Consider the following 26,055-nt stretch of genomic DNA (forward strand, 5'->3'; position numbering starts at 1 on the left):
TACCCTTTGTGTTCTGAACATGCACGAAAGGTCTGACAGATGGCAGGGTCATTGTATTTTAGCATAAAAATCATACTCTTTAAAAACATTTTCCTTTTAGTTAACATGAGAGAATGAGTAACTATTGATGTACTTTATGCAGTAACTTTATGAATTTAAAGAAAACAATCTTAATGGGGTTTTTTTACCTCACAAATGAAATGCATTTGGAAATCAACAACTCAAATTTTACTGTACAAGAATCTCACTTAAGATTATCACAATGACGTGCCTAATGCCAAATTGCCTTATTATAATGGATTGGATTTATATAGCACTTTTCAAGGCACCCAAAGCGCTTTACAATTCCACAAATTTCCACTATTCATTCACTCTCGCATTCACACACTTATTATTATTCTTTCAGTTTAGGTTCAGTTTCTTACATATACAATACTGAACCAAAATGGTGATATGTGCTGATTTTGTGAACTGTTCCTAATTCACTGTTCCAGTCTGATTTGCCAACATATGCACAGTAGTAAGAACAAAATTGGCTAGTGTGCATGTGTCATAAATGTGAGGGATTTTTCATACAAGCTAATTTTTGCAAGAAAATAAACACATTTTTTTCATGGGGTAAGAAGCTTTTCATGCTGATATTAGTGAATTATTCCCAATGAGTCTTTTGTCACTGGATTAATTAAAGCTCTCTCTCTCCTTTGCAGTATTGTTTTAATTCAGCTGTATTTTAAACGGCCTGTTTAAGTTCATATAAACATCTCAATCAGATTTAAGTCCCGAGATTGTCTTTTTTGGTTTTGAATGAAAGCTACGGTATAAGTAAGAATACTAAAAATTACTTCCATGCAAAGGTATTCTCTTGGCCTTTAAAATTCATTACATCGGTATAACCGGGTGTTATTGCTGGTTTCATACCATTATGTTCTTTCTTAAATACTAATTATGTATTTAGCTCCAATAAAACTGCACAGTCCTTGTGTCTGTGTTTAACAAAGGCTTACCAGCAGATAGCGAACATTTGCTTTTGTCTTTAACGTCATCTAATGTAAATTAAACTTCATGAATGAGACAAAACCACAGATTGGCTTAAGCTTTTATTTTACACAAACATACACACATTTTGAAATGCTGACTAAAGTTTTATACATTAGTTTCTTACAGCAGCAAAAACATTAACTTCCGTCTAATTATGATTAAAATAGCTGTCAGAGATGATCTCCCTTTAGATGTTGAATTTCTATAAAAACAAACAGAAACACATTCTGTTTATGATGCCAAAACCTTCTTGGATACACAAAACTTCAAAAGGGCTTTTTGTAGGTCTTTGGACTGCACACCATAAATAATGGGGTTCAGACTGCCTGGAAATATACCAAACAGAATAGCAGAGATTTTTCTGTACTCTGTGTACTGAGGGAAGCGATGCAGAGTAATAAGTGCCATTCCACTAAGTGTCATAATCAGATAAACAACCAGATGAGTGCTGCAGGTCTTCAACGCTTTACTGTTCAAAGACTTGTTCTTACTGGTCAGACAAACCACTGCAATGCTTGTATAGGAAAGAACTATTGCCCCTATAGAGCCCACATAAAGAGCCACAGTGAAAGTGATACCATAGATGTTGTTAATGACTACACTTTCACAGGAAAGTTTAAACAATGAGGCATTGTCACAGTAGGGGTTTGTGATCAAAGTCCTGCATCGACTCAGTCGTGTGGTCAGACCTAGAAGAATCCCGACCAAAACAAAGGCCACTCCCCAGGCACAAACTGTCAGCTTGATCATCATTTTGTTGGTCATTATGGAAACATAGTGAAAAGGATTACAAATGGCCACATATCTGTCATAGGCCATAATCATGAGAACAGTGTGACTTGTGGTTCCAACCAAGTGCGCAATGTAGGCCTGAACAACACACTGATTATAACTAATGAGGCGCTCAGATGGAGGTCTCATAAGGTCTATAAGCAAACGGGGCACCACGTTAGAGTTTACAAGAATATCATTCAATGGCAAGTTGCAAAAAAGGAGATACATGGGCTGGTGAAGATTCTTGTTCATGACAATCAAAATAGTAATGCCCACATTTATAATCATTATAAACAGGTAGGAGAAAAACAAGAAAAGAAAGGCGGGGTAGAGAGAATCCTTTGAAGTGTTTAAGCCCTCTAACTGGAGGATGTAGCTGTTGTAGGTGTAGTTCTCTATCATCCTGAAAGAACGTTATTTTACACTTACAGATCTTATGAGATAGTAAGTCCATATGATCTTATCAGAAACAATAAAAGTTACAGGAGGAACTTTATAGTAGTGAAAACAATGAGGCTGAGTTATAGAAAAGCTGATGTAAAGCTGTTGGTAGACTAATACATCAACGCACAGCTTGTTTGCCACTGTTCTCCGCTGTCTTATAGGCACAGACTCCCAGAGGGTGTCCACATTGCCTCAGATTTTGAATGATGTAATTGCAATGATAATAAGATCAGGGACTTGTTCTTAGTGGTTAGACACACCACAGTAATCTTAGTATAGGTAAGAACCATGCTACCAATAGAACCTGTGAACAAAAGCACAGTGAAAGTGAGGCCATAGACATTGTTAATGAACACATCCTCAAAGGACAGGTTAAACAGTGCAGTGTTAGGTTTTGTATTGTTTATTGTCATTTATGCTTAGAAATATCTACTTATATATGCTTAGACTTTTATAATTAGTTGTAGATTGGTAGAGGTTTGATCCTTAATAGTCTGCAAACTTTGTGTGCATTCCAGAGCACTCTGGAATGCACACAAAGTTTGCATTGGAGAGGTCGTACCTTGTCTTATTGTTTTATGGTAGGATAAACGTATCTATATCTGTTTTAGGCTAAGTGCCTTTTGTTTAGATGAACTGCTGGACTTCCAGACCAATGTAAATAGCTGACCTGACTGGATACCTCCCTGGACTTTTTTAGGGGGGGGGGGGGGGGGCAGGAAACAATGTTTAAAACAATAACAATAATTATATTTATATTTATAACAAGGTGCAATAATAATTAATGTGCAATAATAACAGTGTGCGATACACATGCACTGATTCTTCTTTTTTATACTAAGTTAATATACTGTGTTGTGTTGTTTGTTGCGTTGTGATGTGTCATATCGTGTCGTGTTGTGTTATATGTAGTGCCGACGTAGGACAGTTTTCCAATTTCATTGTACTACTGTACTATGTATGACTGTGCAATGACAATAAAGAGTTATCTTATCATTGTCACAATAGGGGCTTTTGATCAGAGTTCTGCATCGGCCCGGTCTCAAGGTCAGACCGAGCAGAATCCCAACCAAAACAAAGGCCACCCCCCAGGCAGAAACTGTCAGCTTCATCAACATCTTATTTGTCATTACTGCAGCATAACACAGAGGATTACAGATGGCTACATATCTGTCATAGGCCATTATCATAAGCACTGTGTGAGCTGTGGTACTAAACATATGTGTGGTGAAAGCTTGGACCACACATTCATAATAACTGATGAGGCGCTCAGACGGAGGCCTCAACATGTCTACAAGCAAACGAGGGATCATGATAGAGTTTCCAAATAAATCATTAATGGACAGATTACAAAAAAGGATATACATGGGCTGGTGAAGACTCTTGTCAACAAAAACCAAAACAGCAATGCCCACATTTGCAACAATTAGAAACAAGTAGGAGAAAAAAGAAAAAGAAACATAGCATATGTGGCTTCCTGTGGGACATTTAAACCCTCCAGCTGTATTGTGAAGATGTTGTTTGTATTTTGCATGGACCTGAAAGAACAAGACAATTTCAAAGGCATTTCAAAAGCAATCCAGTCACTATCTAAAATCACATTTTGGGTTGTCTAGACCAGAGATGGGCAGTAACGCTTTACTAGTAACGCTTTACTGGTAACGCGTTACTGTAATCTGATTACTTTTTTCAAGTAACGAGTAAAGTAAGGGATTACTATTGCAAAAACGGTAATTAGATTACTGTTACTTTCCCCTAGGAACGCTGCGTTACTGCGTTACTAAAACCGTGATTTTTTTTGCGAAAATGTCTCACGACAGTGGCGTAAGCGAGTGCGCCGTTCTGACAACACCTGTGTGCAGATCAACAATGGATCACATATCGATTGTGTATGTGCGTGCAGCGTTTAAAGCGTGGAAGTACTGACCTTACTTTGAGTTTAATTCCATAAAAAGTGACAAAAACATTAGCGTCCATCGTGCGTGGGAAGAAAACTTTTTACAGCGAAAAAACCCCTAAACTTCCAAGCAAGCACCGAGTGCGCAACGACGTAATGCGCAACTGACCGCGGCACACCTGCACCAAGGTAAACCTCCGCCTACTGCAGTCCTGCTTTACAGGTGAAAATAGAGCAAAAGGACCGCTTAGTCTTTGACTTTATTTATTTTCTGCTGTGTTTTACTTGCATCTATTTGAAAGACTGAGTGTAAACACAAAACAAATTTTATTTTATGTGCTGGAATGTGCAGAAAATAGGTTTAAATCTTAAACTAATTTATTCAAGTCAGAGAATGATGCATATAATTAAATTTTTGCTTGATGCATAAAGTTAAAAGATTAAAACTAATAAAACAAGTTTTAAAAAGAGACTTTTCCATTTGATTACATTTTGTATGATGGATTATGCAGAAAAAGTAGAATTGGGCTGAAAGATCTATCACTTTATCACCTCTTCAGGTTGTAAATCGTGTTTTTAAAAAGTAACTAAGTAACTAACTAATTAATTACTTTTGAAAATAAGTAATCAGTAAGGTAACGGGATTACTTTTTTGGGGAAGTAATCAGTAATTCGTTACTGATTACTTTTTTCAAGTAACTTGACCAACACTGGTCTAGACCAAAATACTAAATTTAGCTCCACAAGGGACTGATATCCACTTACGATAACATTACACTGCCTCTGTTTTATCAAAATTTAAAACAAATTTCTTCATATGTGGCTCTCATTTTTCTTAGAAACTAAAATCGGGTAAAAAAAAAAACAGTAATTCTTTGTTTTTACATTCATTGGGTTCCAATCAGCCCAAATATCAAAGAGAAATTAAAAATGCATGCCGTGGAAGAGTTCAGGTCTTAGGAGGTTAACCCAGTTAAGAATAAGAAAACATTTCCGAGCTAACAGCAATATTTTATCACATAATTTACGCTGTGAGTAAGTTAATGTTAATTATTTTGAAGGTAAACCAAGAATAAAATATCCAGGGTCCTTTTGGATCCAAATCTTAAAGATATTACTCAGATCTTGAGATATAGAACTCCAAAATCTTTTAATTAGTTTGCATTGCCAAAAGTAATGGAAAAAGGTACAAGTTTCTTTTTGACATTTGATACAGACACATCAGGTGTAATCTTATGCAGGCATTAGGAGTTAGGCGGTGTCGAATTTTTTTATTGGGTATCTTGCAAACAGTTGCAAGTAAAAGTAGATCTAGCTATGTTTCCACTCCTCCTCCACATATTGATTATTAAGATCTCTCTCCCATTTATGAATAGCACTCAATGTGCTGCTACTATGAGTATATAGTAAAGAATAAAAGTGTCATGGTCCTGCGGCCATGACTCAGTGACTTTGTGTTTGTGTTCCTTATTGTTATTATTCTCTTTATTATTCTTGGGCTGTTTTGGGATGGTTTGTGTTTTGGGATTTTAGATACTGGGTTTTGGGTTTGTGCTCCCTCTATTGGTCCCTGGTGTTAGTGTTCCCCTGTCTCGTCAGGTTAATCAGGTCCAGCTGTGTCTCCCACCTGTGTGTGATTTCCCAGTGTCTCTCTGTGTACTTATAGTGTGTGTTTGCCTCTGTTCCTCGTCGCGTCGTCTGTGTTCATACCTGGTGAATTTCCCTGCGTGCTCTCCCTGCTGTTCTCCCTTCATGTTCAGGTTTGCCACTCCTTTGTGTAGTTTCTCCCAGTTTAGTTCGTCCTTAGTTCTGTTTGCCATCTCCACTTTATGTTCAGTATTGTCAATAAATCACCCTTCACGTCTGAAATAGTGCTGCGTTTGAGTCCTCCTTCCACTCTTCACACGGCTGCTGCCCCGAGCCGTGACAGTACGACGCGACCACAAGATGGACCCAGCAGCGCTTAATCCGTCCAGGGAGCTACGGGAGACGCTCATCGATGCCACACAGGAGCTGATCGACCTGTGGCTGGAAAGCCTGGGTGGCACGTCCCAGCGCTAAAGAGAGGCGGCTACAGCGTCTGGTGACCGGTCTCCCATGGCTTCTGGACTCGCTCTGTTCGTGGGAGCGGGAGTTTCTCCTTTTGGACCTTGGACTTCACCCCCCGTCTGCATTTACTTTCGAGCACCCCGAGGCGGTGAGTGAGCGGGATGCATTGGCTTCCCCAGATTCCGGGACTTTGTTTTCTGGGGCTATTCAGAGCGGGATGGGAGACTGTACGGGTCGCTTACCTACCTTCGTGGTAACAGATCCTTCGCAAGTGGGCGTGTACAAACCCTCTGTGAAACCGAGAGACTGTTTCTCTGCCGCCCCTTCTGAGCCAGGACTTTATCGCCATTCTCCGGCTCAGTTCTGTGTCCAGCCACAAGCCTCCCAGTCTGTAGCTCAACCGCTAGCCTCCCCAAGGACACAATTACCTGTTCTGCCGCCGCTCCAGTTAGCCACTCAGCCACCACCACCGCTTGCATCACCGCAACCCGTAGTTCACTAGCATCCCCAGGCTTCTACCTTTCTACCTATAAAACCCGGAGAGCAGTCAAATGGTGGAAGTGGAAGCTAAATTGGCTAGTCATTCATATGTATATTAAGATAAGATAAGATAAGATAAGATAGAACTTTATTAATCCCTCGGGTGGGTTCCTCTGGGAAATTCGACTTCCAAAAAGCACAGCAACGACCGAAGTTACAGTTACAGAATTGTTATATATATATATACACACACACACACACACACACACACACACACACACACACATACATATATAAATACAGAGACAAATATAAATAAAATATACAAAGGGGATAAATAGAATAAATAGGAATAAAAAATAAAAATACAAGTGAATTGCACATTTCAAGTATTGAGTCTATTGCACTGTTGACTATTTACAAAAAGTATTGCACAAGGTATTGTACAGTGAGGTGAAGAGGCACTACAGCTTAGTTGTTCCCCCCTCCTTTGTTCTCCTGTTTCCCCTCCCTCTCCCCTCCAGAGAGGAGTTAAACAGTTTGATGGCGTGTGGGACAAAGGAGTTTTTAAGTCTGTTAGTTCTTGTCTTGGGGAGAAGCAACCTGTCACTGAACAGACTCTTCTGATTGTTTACCTGGGAATTCTGGAGGGAGGGGAGTGGGGGTGAGTGATTGAGGGGGTGGGGGAGTTGCTAAAAGCTGTGAACTTCCCTTTTGTGTTTCATCTTGATGCATTCTCAATCATCCAGGGAAATAAATCTCCAAAAGTCACCAACTTGGAGTGTTTCAGTTTGCCATCTTAGGGAGAAATCAACACACATGGGTGTATGCCCTTTGTTGCTGAGATTTATTGATAAAAACAGTACAAAAAACCAACCATTTGTACACATATTTACAAATAATAATAAAAAGCGAGTGAGTACATTACAACATTTTCAGCAATCACTCACAATCCTGGCACTGCCATGGTATGTGTAGTCTGCATTTACCACATGTGTATCTGTAGCAGTGAACACATCGCACAGTGGCCTGATTTTTCTTGCATTTGTGTTTGACTGTCAGGTCAAACACAAATGCAAGTCCACCATAGTTGGTGACAAATGATCCCCACACACTGGAAATTGCAGCGAACTTATCAGTTGTGATTATGCTTTTATTATACCAGTGGTCTGATTGATGCCACAATGGACCATTGATCAGTCGTCCATTGTGGCATCAATCAGACCCGTCCATTGTGGCAACCCGTCACACCCCGCTTAGCGACACTGCAAGCGATTATGCTTTTATTGTACCAGTGGTCTGATATATGGGTATATATATGATACAATCTCACTGCACTTAGCCTAATCCTTCATTGCCCTGAAGAATTCTGTGGTGTACGGACCTCCTCTCCAAGGAAAGAAAATGCAGAGAAGACTCACCACTCAGCAGGCCTTGGAAATGATCCTGAGGGAAGTCGACCCTTGTGACTCGGATGGAGAAGACCTAGAAGTTCAGCCGGATTCGGACTCAGAGCTGTCTGATCAGTCTTCCGGTTAGTTTCATTTCATGTTATTTCCTTTTTCATTTCAAACAAGTAAGTGGATGTAGTTAGTAAGTAAGATATTTCAGACATTATTCTGATACAGAGGAAGAGATACTGGAATTATAATTAGTATCTATGCATGCATTTGTGATTTTGTTTGACCTTCCCATTGCTCACAATTTGAATTTGTTCACACTGCAGATGAGGAGACTGCTTCTCCACCGAAAAAGAGAGCTTGTTTGGGGACTGAGACAGCGAAAGATGGCACAGTGTGGCGTGAAGAACATGTGGGGACCCGTCTCCCTTTCACCCCAATAGAAGCGTACGCTGCAGATGGAGAGCCAACGGCTAAGGCCAGGAGAAGTATCTCGAGTCGCCTTCAGAGCTTCCTGTGTTTCATCACTCTTGACATGCTTCGTAGCATTCAAGAATGGACTATTCAACATGCACAGCAAACGGAGCATGTTCATTGGTTCATGGACCTCCTTGAACTAATGGCATTTATCGCAATTGTCATCTTGCGGGGGGTTTACAGGGTTCCATCTGTAAATGACTGCTGGTCAGCAAACCTGGGAAACCCACAGATAATTGGAACTATGGCACGAAACCGCTTCCAAGACATCATGCAACACCTACGCTTTGATGACAAGTCCACCCGCTGTGATCGAGCAAAGACTGACAAGTTCGCTGCAATTTCCAGTCTGTGGGGATCATTTGTCACCAACTGCATCACGTGCTACAACCCTGGTCTACATATCACCGTTGATGAACAGCTTTTCCCATCAAAGACTCGGTGCTGTTTCCTGCAGTATATTGCAAGTAAACCTGACAAGTTTGGGATCAAGTTTTGGGTGGCTTGCGACCTAAAATCCAAGTACATTTGCAATGTCTTCCCATATCTTGGCAAGGACCCCAATCGTCCCACTGGGGAGAGACTTTCTGAAAATGTAGTAATGAGGCTGATGGAACCATTCCTAGACAAGGGCAGAAATGTTACCACGGACAATTTTTTCACATCGCTTTCACTTGCGCAAAAACTTCTTAGACGGAAAACCACCATCCTCGGCACAGTCAACAGGATTCGCAGGGAAATTCCTCAATCCACTAGACAGACAGATCGCAATGAGTTCACCACTCAGGTATGTTGCAGGTCTTTTGTGGTTCTATGTTTATGTGTTTCATTGTGTGTAAAAGGGCTATGGAAATAACAATTTATCTTATTTCTTAGGTGTTTTCAACCTCTGCTGCCACGCTGACGGCGTATGCGGCCAAACGGAAGAAGACAGTCTATATTCTTAGCAGCATGCACAGCGTGGTTCAGACTGATAACACTACCAAAAGGAAGCCAAACACTGTCACCCTTTACAACAAAACAAAGTGTGGCGTGGATGTGATGGACCAGATGGTTCGGGAGTACACTGTCCGCAAAGGAACACGGCGCTGGCCAGTCGCCGTGTTTTATAACATGATTGACATGGCAGCACTGAATGCACATGTGCTGTATCAAGCATGCACCGGGACGAAGGAAAGACGGGTGGACTTCCTGGTGGCGCTTGCAACAGAGTTGGCTCGCTCTCATGTAGCTGCGAAGAAGGCAAGAAAAGAACAGTTGCTTCGGGCACAACCCTCCACACCTAGCCCTAGAAAAAGAGCCACGTGTCAGGTCAAACACAAATGCAAGAAAAATCAGGCCACTGTGCGATGTGTTCACTGCTACAGATACACATGTGGTAAATGCAGACTACAGATACCATGGCAGTGCCAGGATTGTGAGTGATTGCTGAAAATGTTGTAATGTACTCACTCGCTTTTTATTATTATTTGTAAATATGTGTACAAATGGTTGGTTTTTTGTACTGTTTTTATCAATAAATCTCAGCAACAAAGGACATACACCCATGTGTGTTGATTTCTCCCTAAGATGGCAAACTGAAACACTCCAAGTTGGTGACTTTTGGAGATTTATTTCCCTGGATGATTGAGAATGCATCAAGATGAAACACAAAAGGGAAGTTCACAGCTTTTAGCAGCTCCCCCACCCCCTCAATCACACCCCCCCCCCCCCACTCCCCTCCCTCCAGAATTCCTAGGTAACAGCCTAATATACATATGAATGACTAGCCAATTTAGCTTCCTCCAGCATTTGACTGCTCTCCGGCTTTTAAAGGTAGAAACGCAAAATGATGGCTCCGCGGGGGTAAAATGATGGCTCCGCGGGGGTTTAAGTGCATCACCACAACCCGTAGTTCAGTTAATGGCTGAGTCACAATATTCACACTGTTTTTCCACCGCTGTTTCTAAGCAGGGAGATGAACTGTTTTACAACGGACCTGTTCCTCAAAAGCTGGCAACAATAGAGACTATTGCTCACTCCGGGGCTTCCCCAGAGGCTGGGTTACTGCCCTCAGCTTACTCTGGACCCCTGGAGGCCAAGATGCCAGCTGTGAACTGCACCGGGCTGTCACTGCCTGAGCAGGGTCAGTGCTCTGCGCAGCTGCAGCCCTCTGTATGTGTGCCAGAGGCCCACGTGCCTACTGGTTTTGTTTCGTGTGTGCCAGAGGCCCACGTGCCTACTGGTTTTTTTTCATGCGTGCCAGAGGCCCACGTGCCTACTGGTTCTTTTTCATGCGTGCCGGAGGCCCGCGTGCCTCCTAGTTTTGTTTCATGTGTGCCAAAGGCCCACGTGCCTCCTAGTTTTGTTTCATGTGTGCCAGAGGCCCACGTGCCTCCTAGTTTTGTTTCATGTGTGCCAGAGGCCCACGTGCCTCCTAGTTTTGTTTTGTGTGTGCCGGGGGCCCCGGTGCCCACTGGTTCTGCGGCTGTTTTTGCTGGGGGGCCCGAGGAGCCCGTCCAGCCTCCTGCTTCGCCTAATGGGGGGCCCGAGGAGCCCGTCCAGCCTCCTGTTTCGCCTGCTGGGGGGCCCGAGGAGCCCGTCCAGCCTCCTGTTTCGCCTGCTGGGGGGCCCGAGGAGCCCGTCCAGCCTCCTGTTTCGCCTGCTGGGGGGCCCGAGGAGTCCGTCCAGCCTCCTGCTTCGCTAGCTGGGGGGCCCGAGGAGCCCGTCTGGCCTCATGCCACACCGGCTGCCACGTCGGCTGGGGGGCCCGAGGAGCCCATCTCCACTTTATGTTCAGTATTGTCAATAAATCACCCTTCACGTCTGAAATAGTGCTGCGTTTGAGTCCTCCTTCCACTCTTCACATGGCTGCTGCCCCGAGCCGTGACAAAAAGGCAGAAATAAAATGAGTTCTGTCTTTTTGTTTAATAAGAAAAGTCTCCAAATCTTCATATATAGCTGTTTCTGCAGATTGTGAAATTTCAGAATCAACAAAATGACAAACATGGAGGAAGCCCAAAAAATTTTTCTCTAGGAATATTAAAATTTGAATCCAGTTGCTGAAAGTTCATCAGTGTGTTGTTTAAATACAAATCGCCCTTAGCCTGTTGTTATGCCACATATCAAACAGACTGCGAGACATTCCTAGAACAAAGTCTTTGTTTCTCAATAAAGGAGTCAAAAAAATCTCTGCCCAACCTTTTGTGCATTTCCCTCCAAAACCTTATTGTATTATAAATAACTGGGTTATTGTTAATCTCTGTTTGTAATTTCTTTTTGTCACAGACAACTAGGCCCCAAAGTGAAGAAGGTGAAGCAGACCAAGAGTCAAAAAAAAAAAGACTGAACTTTATACCCTTTGTGTTCTGAACATGCACGAAAGGTCTGACAGATGGCAGGGTCATTGTATTTTAGCATAAAAGTCATACTCTTTAAAAACATTTTCCTTTTAGTTAACATGAGAGAATGAGTAACTATTGATGTACTTTATGCAGTAACTTTATGAATTTAAAGAAAACAATCTTAATGGGGTTTTTTTTTACCTCACAAATGAAATGCATTTGGAAATCAACAACTCAAATTTTACTGTACAAGAATCTCACTTAAGATTATCACAATGACATGCCTAATGCCAAATTGCCTTATTATAATGGATTGGTTTTATATAGCACTTTTCAGGGCACCCAAAGCGCTTTACAATTCGACTAATTTCCACTATTCATTCACTCTCGCATTCACACACTTATTATTATTCTTTCAGTTTAGGATCAGTTTCTTACATATACAATACTGAACCAAAATGGTGATATGTGCTGATTTTGTGAACTGTTCCAAATTCACTGTTCCAGTCTGATTTGCCAACATATGCACAGTAGTAAGAACAAAATTGGCTAGTGTGCATGTGTCATAAATGTGAGGGATTTGGAGTATTGTTTTAATTCAGCTGTATTTTAAACGGCCTGTTTAAGTTCATATAAACATCTCAATCAGATTTAAGTCCAGAGATTGTCTTTTTTGGTTTTAAATGAAAGCTACGGTATAAGTAAGAATACTAAAAATTACTTCCATGCAAAGGTATTCTCTTGGCCATTACTCTGATTCATTACATCGGTATAACCGGGTGTTATTGCTGGTTTCATACCATTATGTTCTTCTTAAATACTAATTATGTATTTAGCTCCAATAAAACTGCACAGTCCTTGTGTCTGTGTTTAACAAAGGCTTACCAGCAGATAGCGAACATTTGCTTTTGTCTTTAACGTCATCTAATGTAAATTAAACTTCATGAATGAGACAAAACCACAGATTGGCTTAAGCTTTTATTTTACACAAACATACACACATTTTGAAATGCTGACTAAAGTTTTATACATTCGTTTCTTACAGCAGTAAAAACATTAACTTCCATCTAATTATGATTAAAATAGCTGTCAGAGATGATCTCCCTTTAGATGTTGAATTTCTATAAAAACAAACAGAAACACATTCTGTTTATGATGCCAAAACCTTCTTGGATACACAAAACTTCAAAAGGGCTTTTTGTAGGTCTTTGGACTGCACACCATAAATAATGGGGTTCAGACTGCCTGGAAATATACCAAACAGAATAGCAAAGATTTTTCTGTACTCTGTGTACTGAGGGAAGCGATGCAGAGTAACACGTGTCATTCCACTAAGTGTCATAATCAGATAAACAACCAGATGAGTGCTGCAGGTCTTCAACGCTTTACTGTTCAAAGACTTGTTCTTACTGGTCAGACAAACCACTGCAATGCTTGTATAGGAAAGAACTATTGCCCCTATAGAGCCCACATAAACAGCCACAGTGAAAGTGATACCATAGATGTTGTTAATGACCACACTTTCACAGGAAAGTTTAAACAATGAGGCATTGTCACAGTAGGGGTTTGTGATCAAAGTCCTGCATCGACTCAGTCGTGTGGTCAGACCTAGAAGAATCCCGACCAAAACAAAGGCCACTCCCCAGGCACAAACTGTCAGCTTGATCATCATTTTGTTGGTCATTATGGAAACATAGTGAAAAGGATTACAAATGGCCACATATCTGTCATAGGCCATAATCATGAGAACAGTGTGACTTGTGGTTCCAACCAAATGCACAATGTAGGCCTGAACAACACATTGATAATAACTAATGAGGCGCTCAGATGGAGGTCTCATAAGGTCTATAAGCAAACGGGGCACCACGATAGAGGTTGCAAGAATATCATTCAATGGCAAGTTGCAATAAAGGAGATACATGGGCTGGTGAAGATTCTTGTTCATGACAATCAAAATAGTAATGCCCACATTTATAATCATTATAAACAGGTAGGAGAAAAACAAGAAAAGAAAGGCGGGGTAGAGAGAATCCTTTGAAGTGTTTAAGCCCTCTAACTGGAGGATGTAGCTGTTGTAGGTGTAGTTCTCTATCATCCTGAAAGAACGTTATTTTACACTTACAGATCTTATGAGATAGTAAGTCCATATGATCTTATCAGAAACAATAAAAGTTACAGGAGGAACTTTATAGTAGTGAAAACAATGAGGCTGAGTTATAGAAAAGCTGATGTAAAGCTGTTGGTAGACTAATACATCAACGCACAGCTTGTTTGCCACTGTTCTCCGCTGTCTTATAGGCACAGACTCCCAGAGGGTGTCCACATTGCCTCAGATTTTGAATGATGTAATTGCAATGATAATAAGATCAGGGACTTGTTCTTAGTGGTTAGACACACCACAGTAATCTTAGTATAGGTAAGAACCATGCTACCAATAGAACCTGTGAACAAAAGCACAGTGAAAGTGAGGCCATAGACATTGTTAATGAACACATCCTCAAAGGACAGGTTAAACAGTGCAGTGTTAGGTTTTGTATTGTTTATTGTCATTTATGCTTAGAAATATCTACTTATATATGCTTAGACTTTTATAATTAGTTGTAGATTGGTAGAGGTTTGATCCTTAATAGTCTGCAAACTTTGTGTGCATTCCAGAGCACTCTGGAATGCACACAAAGTTTGCATTGGAGAGGTCGTACCTTGTCTTATTGTTTTATGGTAGGATAAACGTATCTATATCTGTTTTAGGCTAAGTGCCTTTTGTTTAGATGAACTGCTGGACTTCCAGACCAATGTAAATAGCTGACCTGACTGGATACCTCCCTGGACTTTTTTAGGGGGGGGGGGGGGGGGGGGGGGCAGGAAACAATGTTTAAAACAATAACAATAATTATATTTATATTTATAACAAGGTGCAATAATAATTAATGTGCAATAATAACAGTGTGCGATACACATGCACTGATTCTTCTTTTTTATACTAAGTTAATATACTGTGTTGTGTTGTTTGTTGCGTTGTGATGTGTCATATCGTGTCGTGTTGTGTTATATGTAGTGCCGACGTAGGACAGTTTTCCAATTTCATTGTACTACTGTACATGTATGACTGTGCAATGACAATAAAGAGTTATCTTATCATTGTCACAATAGGGGCTTTTGATCAGAGTTCTGCATCGGCCCGGTCTCAAGGTCAGACCGAGCAGAATCCCAACCAAAACAAAGGCCACCCCCCAGGCAGAAACTGTCAGCTTCATCAACATCTTATTTGTCATTACTGCAGCATAACACAGAGGATTACAGATGGCTACATATCTGTCATAGGCCATTATCATAAGCACTGTGTGAGCTGTGGTACTAAACATATGTGTGGTGAAAGCTTGGACCACACATTCATAATAACTGATGAGGCGCTCAGACGGAGGCCTCAACATGTCTACAAGCAAACGAGGGATCATGATAGAGTTTCCAAATAAATCATTAATGGACAGATTACAAAAAAGGATATACATGGGCTGGTGAAGACTCTTGTCAACAAAAACCAAAACAGCAATGCCCACATTTGCAACAATTAGAAACAAGTAGGAGAAAAAAGAAAAAGAAACATAGCATATGTGGCTTCCTGTGGGACATTTAAACCCTCCAGCTGTATTGTGAAGATGTTGTTTGTATTTTGCATGGACCTGAAAGAACAAGACAATTTCAAAGGCATTTCAAAAGCAATCCAGTCACTATCTAAAATCACATTTTGGGTTGTCTAGACCAGAGATGGGCAGTAACGCTTTACTAGTAACGCTTTACTGGTAACGCGTTACTGTAATCTGATTACTTTTTTCAAGTAACGAGTAAAGTAAGGGATTACTATTGCAAAAACGGTAATTAGATTACTGTTACTTTCCCCTAGGAACGCTGCGTTACTGCGTTACTAAAACCGTGATTTTTTTTGCGAAAATGTCTCACGACAGTGGCGTAAGCGAGTGCGCCGTTCTGACAACACCTGTGTGCAGATCAACAATGGATCACATATCGATTGTGTATGTGCGTGCAGCGTTTAAAGCGTGGAAGTACTGACCTTACTTTGAGTTTAATTCCATAAAAAGTGACAAAAACATTAGCGTCCATCGTGCGTGGGAAGAAAACTTTTTACAGCGAAAAAACCCCTAAACTTCCAAGCAAGCACCGAGTGCGCAACGACGTAATGCGCAACTGACCGCGGCACACCTGCACCAAGGTAAACCTCCGCCTACTGCAGTCCTGCTTTACAGGTGAAAATAGAGCAAAAGGACCGCTTAGTCTTTGACTTTATTTATTTTCTGCTGTGTTTTACTTGCATCTATTTGAAAGACTGAGTGTAAACACAAAACAAATTTTATTTTATGTGCTGGAATGTGCAGAAAATAGGTTTAAATCTTAAACTAATTTATTCAAGTCAGAGAATGATGCATATAATTAAATTTTTGCTTGATGCATAAAGTTAAAAGATTAAAACTAATAAAACAAGTTTTAAAAAGAGACTTTTCCATTTGATTACATTTTGTATGATGGATTATGCAGAAAAAGTAGAATTGGGCTGAAAGATCTATCACTTTATCACCTCTTCAGGTTGTAAATCGTGTTTTTAAAAAGTAACTAAGTAACTAACTAATTAATTACTTTTGAAAATAAGTAATCAGTAAGGTAACGGGATTACTTTTTTGGGGAAGTAATCAGTAATTCGTTACTGATTACTTTTTTCAAGTAACTTGACCAACACTGGTCTAGACCAAAATACTAAATTTAGCTCCACAAGGGACTGATATCCACTTACGATAACATTACACTGCCTCTGTTTTATCAAAATTTAAAACAAATTTCTTCATATGTGGCTCTCATTTTTCTTAGAAACTAAAATCGGGTAAAAAAAAAAACAGTAATTCTTTGTTTTTACATTCATTGGGTTCCAATCAGCCCAAATATCAAAGAGAAATTAAAAATGCATGCCGTGGAAGAGTTCAGGTCTTAGGAGGTTAACCCAGTTAAGAATAAGAAAACATTTCCGAGCTAACAGCAATATTTTATCACATAATTTACGCTGTGAGTAAGTTAATGTTAATTATTTTGAAGGTAAACCAAGAATAAAATATCCAGGGTCCTTTTGGATCCAAATCTTAAAGATATTACTCAGATCTTGAGATATAGAACTCCAAAATCTTTTAATTAGTTTGCATTGCCAAAAGTAATGGAAAAAGGTACAAGTTTCTTTTTGACATTTGATACAGACACATCAGGTGTAATCTTATGCAGGCATTAGGAGTTAGGCGGTGTCGAATTTTTTTATTGGGTATCTTGCAAACAGTTGCAAGTAAAAGTAGATCTAGCTATGTTTCCACTCCTCCTCCACATATTGATTATTAAGATCTCTCTCCCATTTATGAATAGCACTCAATGTGCTGCTACTATGAGTATATAGTAAAGAATAAAAGTGTCATGGTCCTGCGGCCATGACTCAGTGACTTTGTGTTTGTGTTCCTTATTGTTATTATTCTCTTTATTATTCTTGGGCTGTTTTGGGATGGTTTGTGTTTTGGGATTTTAGATACTGGGTTTTGGGTTTGTGCTCCCTCTATTGGTCCCTGGTGTTAGTGTTCCCCTGTCTCGTCAGGTTAATCAGGTCCAGCTGTGTCTCCCACCTGTGTGTGATTTCCCAGTGTCTCTCTGTGTACTTATAGTGTGTGTTTGCCTCTGTTCCTCGTCGCGTCGTCTGTGTTCATACCTGGTGAATTTCCCTGCGTGCTCTCCCTGCTGTTCTCCCTTCATGTTCAGGTTTGCCACTCCTTTGTGTAGTTTCTCCCAGTTTAGTTCGTCCTTAGTTCTGTTTGCCATCTCCACTTTATGTTCAGTATTGTCAATAAATCACCCTTCACGTCTGAAATAGTGCTGCGTTTGAGTCCTCCTTCCACTCTTCACACGGCTGCTGCCCCGAGCCGTGACAGTACGACGCGACCACAAGATGGACCCAGCAGCGCTTAATCCGTCCAGGGAGCTACGGGAGACGCTCATCGATGCCACACAGGAGCTGATCGACCTGTGGCTGGAAAGCCTGGGTGGCACGTCCCAGCGCTAAAGAGAGGCGGCTACAGCGTCTGGTGACCGGTCTCCCATGGCTTCTGGACTCGCTCTGTTCGTGGGAGCGGGAGTTTCTCCTTTTGGACCTTGGACTTCACCCCCCGTCTGCATTTACTTTCGAGCACCCCGAGGCGGTGAGTGAGCGGGATGCATTGGCTTCCCCAGATTCCGGGACTTTGTTTTCTGGGGCTATTCAGAGCGGGATGGGAGACTGTACGGGTCGCTTACCTACCTTCGTGGTAACAGATCCTTCGCAAGTGGGCGTGTACAAACCCTCTGTGAAACCGAGAGACTGTTTCTCTGCCGCCCCTTCTGAGCCAGGACTTTATCGCCATTCTCCGGCTCAGTTCTGTGTCCAGCCACAAGCCTCCCAGTCTGTAGCTCAACCGCTAGCCTCCCCAAGGACACAATTACCTGTTCTGCCGCCGCTCCAGTTAGCCACTCAGCCACCACCACCGCTTGCATCACCGCAACCCGTAGTTCACTAGCATCCCCAGGCTTCTACCTTTCTACCTATAAAACCCGGAGAGCAGTCAAATGGTGGAAGTGGAAGCTAAATTGGCTAGTCATTCATATGTATATTAAGATAAGATAAGATAAGATAAGATAGAACTTTATTAATCCCTCGGGTGGGTTCCTCTGGGAAATTCGACTTCCAAAAAGCACAGCAACGACCGAAGTTACAGTTACAGAATTGTTATATATATATATACACACACACACACACACACACACACACACACACACACACACACACACACACATATATAAATACAGAGACAAATATAAATAAAATATACAAAGGGGATAAATAGAATAAATAGGAATAAAAAATAAAAATACAAGTGAATTGCACATTTCAAGTATTGAGTCTATTGCACTGTTGACTATTTACAAAAAGTATTGCACAAGGTATTGTACAGTGAGGTGAAGAGGCACTACAGCTTAGTTGTTCCCCCCTCCTTTGTTCTCCTGTTTCCCCTCCCTCTCCCCTCCAGAGAGGAGTTAAACAGTTTGATGGCGTGTGGGACAAAGGAGTTTTTAAGTCTGTTAGTTCTTGTCTTGGGGAGAAGCAACCTGTCACTGAACAGACTCTTCTGATTGTTTACCTGGGAATTCTGGAGGGAGGGGAGTGGGGGTGAGTGATTGAGGGGGTGGGGGAGTTGCTAAAAGCTGTGAACTTCCCTTTTGTGTTTCATCTTGATGCATTCTCAATCATCCAGGGAAATAAATCTCCAAAAGTCACCAACTTGGAGTGTTTCAGTTTGCCATCTTAGGGAGAAATCAACACACATGGGTGTATGCCCTTTGTTGCTGAGATTTATTGATAAAAACAGTACAAAAAACCAACCATTTGTACACATATTTACAAATAATAATAAAAAGCGAGTGAGTACATTACAACATTTTCAGCAATCACTCACAATCCTGGCACTGCCATGGTATGTGTAGTCTGCATTTACCACATGTGTATCTGTAGCAGTGAACACATCGCACAGTGGCCTGATTTTTCTTGCATTTGTGTTTGACTGTCAGGTCAAACACAAATGCAAGTCCACCATAGTTGGTGACAAATGATCCCCACACACTGGAAATTGCAGCGAACTTATCAGTTGTGATTATGCTTTTATTATACCAGTGGTCTGATTGATGCCACAATGGACCATTGATCAGTCGTCCATTGTGGCATCAATCAGACCCGTCCATTGTGGCAACCCGTCACACCCCGCTTAGCGACACTGCAAGCGATTATGCTTTTATTGTACCAGTGGTCTGATATATGGGTATATATATGATACAATCTCACTGCACTTAGCCTAATCCTTCATTGCCCTGAAGAATTCTGTGGTGTACGGACCTCCTCTCCAAGGAAAGAAAATGCAGAGAAGACTCACCACTCAGCAGGCCTTGGAAATGATCCTGAGGGAAGTCGACCCTTGTGACTCGGATGGAGAAGACCTAGAAGTTCAGCCGGATTCGGACTCAGAGCTGTCTGATCAGTCTTCCGGTTAGTTTCATTTCATGTTATTTCCTTTTTCATTTCAAACAAGTAAGTGGATGTAGTTAGTAAGTAAGATATTTCAGACATTATTCTGATACAGAGGAAGAGATACTGGAATTATAATTAGTATCTATGCATGCATTTGTGATTTTGTTTGACCTTCCCATTGCTCACAATTTGAATTTGTTCACACTGCAGATGAGGAGACTGCTTCTCCACCGAAAAAGAGAGCTTGTTTGGGGACTGAGACAGCGAAAGATGGCACAGTGTGGCGTGAAGAACATGTGGGGACCCGTCTCCCTTTCACCCCAATAGAAGCGTACGCTGCAGATGGAGAGCCAACGGCTAAGGCCAGGAGAAGTATCTCGAGTCGCCTTCAGAGCTTCCTGTGTTTCATCACTCTTGACATGCTTCGTAGCATTCAAGAATGGACTATTCAACATGCACAGCAAACGGAGCATGTTCATTGGTTCATGGACCTCCTTGAACTAATGGCATTTATCGCAATTGTCATCTTGCGGGGGGTTTACAGGGTTCCATCTGTAAATGACTGCTGGTCAGCAAACCTGGGAAACCCACAGATAATTGGAACTATGGCACGAAACCGCTTCCAAGACATCATGCAACACCTACGCTTTGATGACAAGTCCACCCGCTGTGATCGAGCAAAGACTGACAAGTTCGCTGCAATTTCCAGTCTGTGGGGATCATTTGTCACCAACTGCATCACGTGCTACAACCCTGGTCTACATATCACCGTTGATGAACAGCTTTTCCCATCAAAGACTCGGTGCTGTTTCCTGCAGTATATTGCAAGTAAACCTGACAAGTTTGGGATCAAGTTTTGGGTGGCTTGCGACCTAAAATCCAAGTACATTTGCAATGTCTTCCCATATCTTGGCAAGGACCCCAATCGTCCCACTGGGGAGAGACTTTCTGAAAATGTAGTAATGAGGCTGATGGAACCATTCCTAGACAAGGGCAGAAATGTTACCACGGACAATTTTTTCACATCGCTTTCACTTGCGCAAAAACTTCTTAGACGGAAAACCACCATCCTCGGCACAGTCAACAGGATTCGCAGGGAAATTCCTCAATCCACTAGACAGACAGATCGCAATGAGTTCACCACTCAGGTATGTTGCAGGTCTTTTGTGGTTCTATGTTTATGTGTTTCATTGTGTGTAAAAGGGCTATGGAAATAACAATTTATCTTATTTCTTAGGTGTTTTCAACCTCTGCTGCCACGCTGACGGCGTATGCGGCCAAACGGAAGAAGACAGTCTATATTCTTAGCAGCATGCACAGCGTGGTTCAGACTGATAACACTACCAAAAGGAAGCCAAACACTGTCACCCTTTACAACAAAACAAAGTGTGGCGTGGATGTGATGGACCAGATGGTTCGGGAGTACACTGTCCGCAAAGGAACACGGCGCTGGCCAGTCGCCGTGTTTTATAACATGATTGACATGGCAGCACTGAATGCACATGTGCTGTATCAAGCATGCACCGGGACGAAGGAAAGACGGGTGGACTTCCTGGTGGCGCTTGCAACAGAGTTGGCTCGCTCTCATGTAGCTGCGAAGAAGGCAAGAAAAGAACAGTTGCTTCGGGCACAACCCTCCACACCTAGCCCTAGAAAAAGAGCCACGTGTCAGGTCAAACACAAATGCAAGAAAAATCAGGCCACTGTGCGATGTGTTCACTGCTACAGATACACATGTGGTAAATGCAGACTACAGATACCATGGCAGTGCCAGGATTGTGAGTGATTGCTGAAAATGTTGTAATGTACTCACTCGCTTTTTATTATTATTTGTAAATATGTGTACAAATGGTTGGTTTTTTGTACTGTTTTTATCAATAAATCTCAGCAACAAAGGACATACACCCATGTGTGTTGATTTCTCCCTAAGATGGCAAACTGAAACACTCCAAGTTGGTGACTTTTGGAGATTTATTTCCCTGGATGATTGAGAATGCATCAAGATGAAACACAAAAGGGAAGTTCACAGCTTTTAGCAGCTCCCCCACCCCCTCAATCACACCCCCCCCCCCCCACTCCCCTCCCTCCAGAATTCCTAGGTAACAGCCTAATATACATATGAATGACTAGCCAATTTAGCTTCCTCCAGCATTTGACTGCTCTCCGGCTTTTAAAGGTAGAAACGCAAAATGATGGCTCCGCGGGGGTAAAATGATGGCTCCGCGGGGGTTTAAGTGCATCACCACAACCCGTAGTTCAGTTAATGGCTGAGTCACAATATTCACACTGTTTTTCCACCGCTGTTTCTAAGCAGGGAGATGAACTGTTTTACAACGGACCTGTTCCTCAAAAGCTGGCAACAATAGAGACTATTGCTCACTCCGGGGCTTCCCCAGAGGCTGGGTTACTGCCCTCAGCTTACTCTGGACCCCTGGAGGCCAAGATGCCAGCTGTGAACTGCACCGGGCTGTCACTGCCTGAGCAGGGTCAGTGCTCTGCGCAGCTGCAGCCCTCTGTATGTGTGCCAGAGGCCCACGTGCCTACTGGTTTTGTTTCGTGTGTGCCAGAGGCCCACGTGCCTACTGGTTTTTTTTCATGCGTGCCAGAGGCCCACGTGCCTACTGGTTCTTTTTCATGCGTGCCGGAGGCCCGCGTGCCTCCTAGTTTTGTTTCATGTGTGCCAAAGGCCCACGTGCCTCCTAGTTTTGTTTCATGTGTGCCAGAGGCCCACGTGCCTCCTAGTTTTGTTTCATGTGTGCCAGAGGCCCACGTGCCTCCTAGTTTTGTTTTGTGTGTGCCGGGGGCCCCGGTGCCCACTGGTTCTGCGGCTGTTTTTGCTGGGGGGCCCGAGGAGCCCGTCCAGCCTCCTGCTTCGCCTGCTGGGGGGCCCGAGGAGCCCGTCCAGCCTCCTGTTTCGCCTGCTGGGGGGCCCGAGGAGCCCGTCCAGCCTCCTGTTTCGCCTGCTGGGGGGCCCGAGGAGTCCGTCCAGCCTCCTGCTTCGCTAGCTGGGGGGCCCGAGGAGCCCGTCTGGCCTCATGCCACACCGGCTGCCACGTCGGCTGGGGGGCCCGAGGAGCCCATCTCCACTTTATGTTCAGTATTGTCAATAAATCACCCTTCACGTCTGAAATAGTGCTGCGTTTGAGTCCTCCTTCCACTCTTCACATGGCTGCTGCCCCGAGCCGTGACAAAAAGGCAGAAATAAAATGAGTTCTGTCTTTTTGTTTAATAAGAAAAGTCTCCAAATCTTCATATATAGCTGTTTCTGCAGATTGTGAAATTTCAGAATCAACAAAATGACAAACATGGAGGAAGCCCAAAAAATTTTTCTCTAGGAATATTAAAATTTGAATCCAGTTGCTGAAAGTTCATCAGTGTGTTGTTTAAATACAAATCGCCCTTAGCCTGTTGTTATGCCACATATCAAACAGACTGCGAGACATTCCTAGAACAAAGTCTTTGTTTCTCAATAAAGGAGTCAAAAAAATCTCTGCCCAACCTTTTGTGCATTTCCCTCCAAAACCTTATTGTATTATAAATAACTGGGTTATTGTTAATCTCTGTTTGTAATTTCTTTTTGTCACAGACAACTAGGCCCCAAAGTGAAGAAGGTGAAGCAGACCAAGAGTCAAAAAAAAAAAGACTGAACTTTATACCCTTTGTGTTCTGAACATGCACGAAAGGTCTGACAGATGGCAGGGTCATTGTATTTTAGCATAAAAGTCATACTCTTTAAAAACATTTTCCTTTTAGTTAACATGAGAGAATGAGTAACTATTGATGTACTTTATGCAGTAACTTTATGAATTTAAAGAAAACAATCTTAATGGGGTTTTTTTTTACCTCACAAATGAAATGCATTTGGAAATCAACAACTCAAATTTTACTGTACAAGAATCTCACTTAAGATTATCACAATGACATGCCTAATGCCAAATTGCCTTATTATAATGGATTGGTTTTATATAGCACTTTTCAGGGCACCCAAAGCGCTTTACAATTCGACTAATTTCCACTATTCATTCACTCTCGCATTCACACACTTATTATTATTCTTTCAGTTTAGGTTCAGTTTCTTACATATACAATACTGAACCAAAATGGTGATATGTGCTGATTTTGTGAACTGTTCCAAATTCACTGTTCCAGTCTGATTTGCCAACATATGCACAGTAGTAAGAACAAAATTGGCTAGTGTGCATGTGTCATAAATGTGAGGGATTTGGAGTATTGTTTTAATTCAGCTGTATTTTAAACGGCCTGTTTAAGTTCATATAAACATCTCAATCAGATTTAAGTCCAGAGATTGTCTTTTTTGGTTTTAAATGAAAGCTACGGTATAAGTAAGAATACTAAAAATTACTTCCATGCAAAGGTATTCTCTTGGCCATTACTCTGATTCATTACATCGGTATAACCGGGTGTTATTGCTGGTTTCATACCATTATGTTCTTCTTAAATACTAATTATGTATTTAGCTCCAATAAAACTGCACAGTCCTTGTGTCTGTGTTTAACAAAGGCTTACCAGCAGATAGCGAACATTTGCTTTTGTCTTTAACGTCATCTAATGTAAATTAAACTTCATGAATGAGACAAAACCACAGATTGGCTTAAGCTTTTATTTTACACAAACATACACACATTTTGAAATGCTGACTAAAGTTTTATACATTCGTTTCTTACAGCAGTAAAAACATTAACTTCCATCTAATTATGATTAAAATAGCTGTCAGAGATGATCTCCCTTTAGATGTTGAATTTCTATAAAAACAAACAGAAACACATTCTGTTTATGATGCCAAAACCTTCTTGGATACACAAAACTTCAAAAGGGCTTTTTGTAGGTCTTTGGACTGCACACCATAAATAATGGGGTTCAGACTGCCTGGAAATATACCAAACAGAATAGCAAAGATTTTTCTGTACTCTGTGTACTGAGGGAAGCGATGCAGAGTAACACGTGTCATTCCACTAAGTGTCATAATCAGATAAACAACCAGATGAGTGCTGCAGGTCTTCAACGCTTTACTGTTCAAAGACTTGTTCTTACTGGTCAGACAAACCACTGCAATGCTTGTATAGGAAAGAACTATTGCCCCTATAGAGCCCACATAAACAGCCACAGTGAAAGTGATACCATAGATGTTGTTAATGACCACACTTTCACAGGAAAGTTTAAACAATGAGGCATTGTCACAGTAGGGGTTTGTGATCAAAGTCCTGCATCGACTCAGTCGTGTGGTCAGACCTAGAAGAATCCCGACCAAAACAAAGGCCACTCCCCAGGCACAAACTGTCAGCTTGATCATCATTTTGTTGGTCATTATGGAAACATAGTGAAAAGGATTACAAATGGCCACATATCTGTCATAGGCCATAATCATGAGAACAGTGTGACTTGTGGTTCCAACCAAATGCACAATGTAGGCCTGAACAACACATTGATAATAACTAATGAGGCGCTCAGATGGAGGTCTCATAAGGTCTATAAGCAAACGGGGCACCACGATAGAGGTTGCAAGAATATCATTCAATGGCAAGTTGCAATAAAGGAGATACATGGGCTGGTGAAGATTCTTGTTCATGACAATCAAAATAGTAATGCCCACATTTATAATCATTATAAACAGGTAGGAGAAAAACAAGAAAAGAAAGGCGGGGTAGAGAGAATCCTTTGAAGTGTTTAAGCCCTCTAACTGGAGGATGTAGCTGTTGTAGGTGTAGTTCTCCATCATCCTGAAAGAACGTTATTTTACACTTACAGATCTTATGAGATAGTAAGTCCATATGATCTTATCAGAAACAATAAAAGTTACAGGAGGAACTTTATAGTAGTGAAAACAATGAGGCTGAGTTATAGAAAAGCTGATGTAAAGCTGTTGGTAGACTAATACATCAACGCACAGCTTGTTTGTTACTGTCCTCCGCTGTCTTATAGGCACAGACTCCCAGAGGGTGTCCACATTGCCTCAGATTTTGAATGATGTAATTGCAATGATAATAAGATCAAAGGTGCTTTGTTCATGAAAACTCAAGGCAATTCCTTTGTTATCAGGGCCCTTACCAAATAATCCTCCAA

At 41.7% G+C, this 26,055-nt stretch overlaps 3 protein-coding genes and 2 pseudogenes across 3 annotated transcripts; all 5 read right to left on the bottom strand.

Moving 5' to 3' along the window:
• Nucleotides 1-1,269: 1,269 nt before the first annotated feature.
• LOC147320270 (olfactory receptor 8G17-like) lies at nt 1,270-2,214 on the bottom strand. Its single transcript, XM_086307430.1, has one exon. It carries the CDS (start codon nt 2,212-2,214, stop codon nt 1,270-1,272), a length of 945 nt encoding a protein of 314 aa, XP_086163556.1.
• Nucleotides 2,215-2,411: 197 nt separating this feature from the next.
• On the bottom strand, nt 2,412-6,681 carry LOC147320271 (olfactory receptor 4F5-like; annotated as a pseudogene).
• A 6,351-nt stretch (nt 6,682-13,032) lies between these two features.
• LOC147320272 (olfactory receptor 8G17-like) lies at nt 13,033-13,977 on the bottom strand. The gene has a single exon (XM_086307431.1). It carries the CDS (start codon nt 13,975-13,977, stop codon nt 13,033-13,035), a length of 945 nt encoding a protein of 314 aa, XP_086163557.1.
• A 197-nt stretch (nt 13,978-14,174) lies between these two features.
• LOC147320273 (olfactory receptor 4F5-like) lies at nt 14,175-18,449 on the bottom strand (annotated as a pseudogene).
• Nucleotides 18,450-24,766: 6,317 nt separating this feature from the next.
• Nucleotides 24,767-25,782, bottom strand: LOC147320274 (olfactory receptor 8G17-like). The gene has a single exon (XM_086307432.1). The coding sequence runs from the start codon at nt 25,709-25,711 to the stop codon at nt 24,767-24,769; it is 945 nt and encodes a 314-aa protein (XP_086163558.1). The 5' UTR covers nt 25,712-25,782.
• Nucleotides 25,783-26,055: the final 273 nt, after the last annotated feature.

Source organism: Aulonocara sp. 'chitande type north' Nkhata Bay, linkage group LG10, assembly GCF_057382095.1.
Source record: "Aulonocara sp. 'chitande type north' Nkhata Bay isolate Kocher_YH1m ecotype deep benthic linkage group LG10, A_spYH_male_GT1.1, whole genome shotgun sequence".
In the NCBI taxonomy this organism is placed as follows: Eukaryota; Metazoa; Chordata; class Actinopteri; order Cichliformes; family Cichlidae; genus Aulonocara; species Aulonocara sp. 'chitande type north' Nkhata Bay.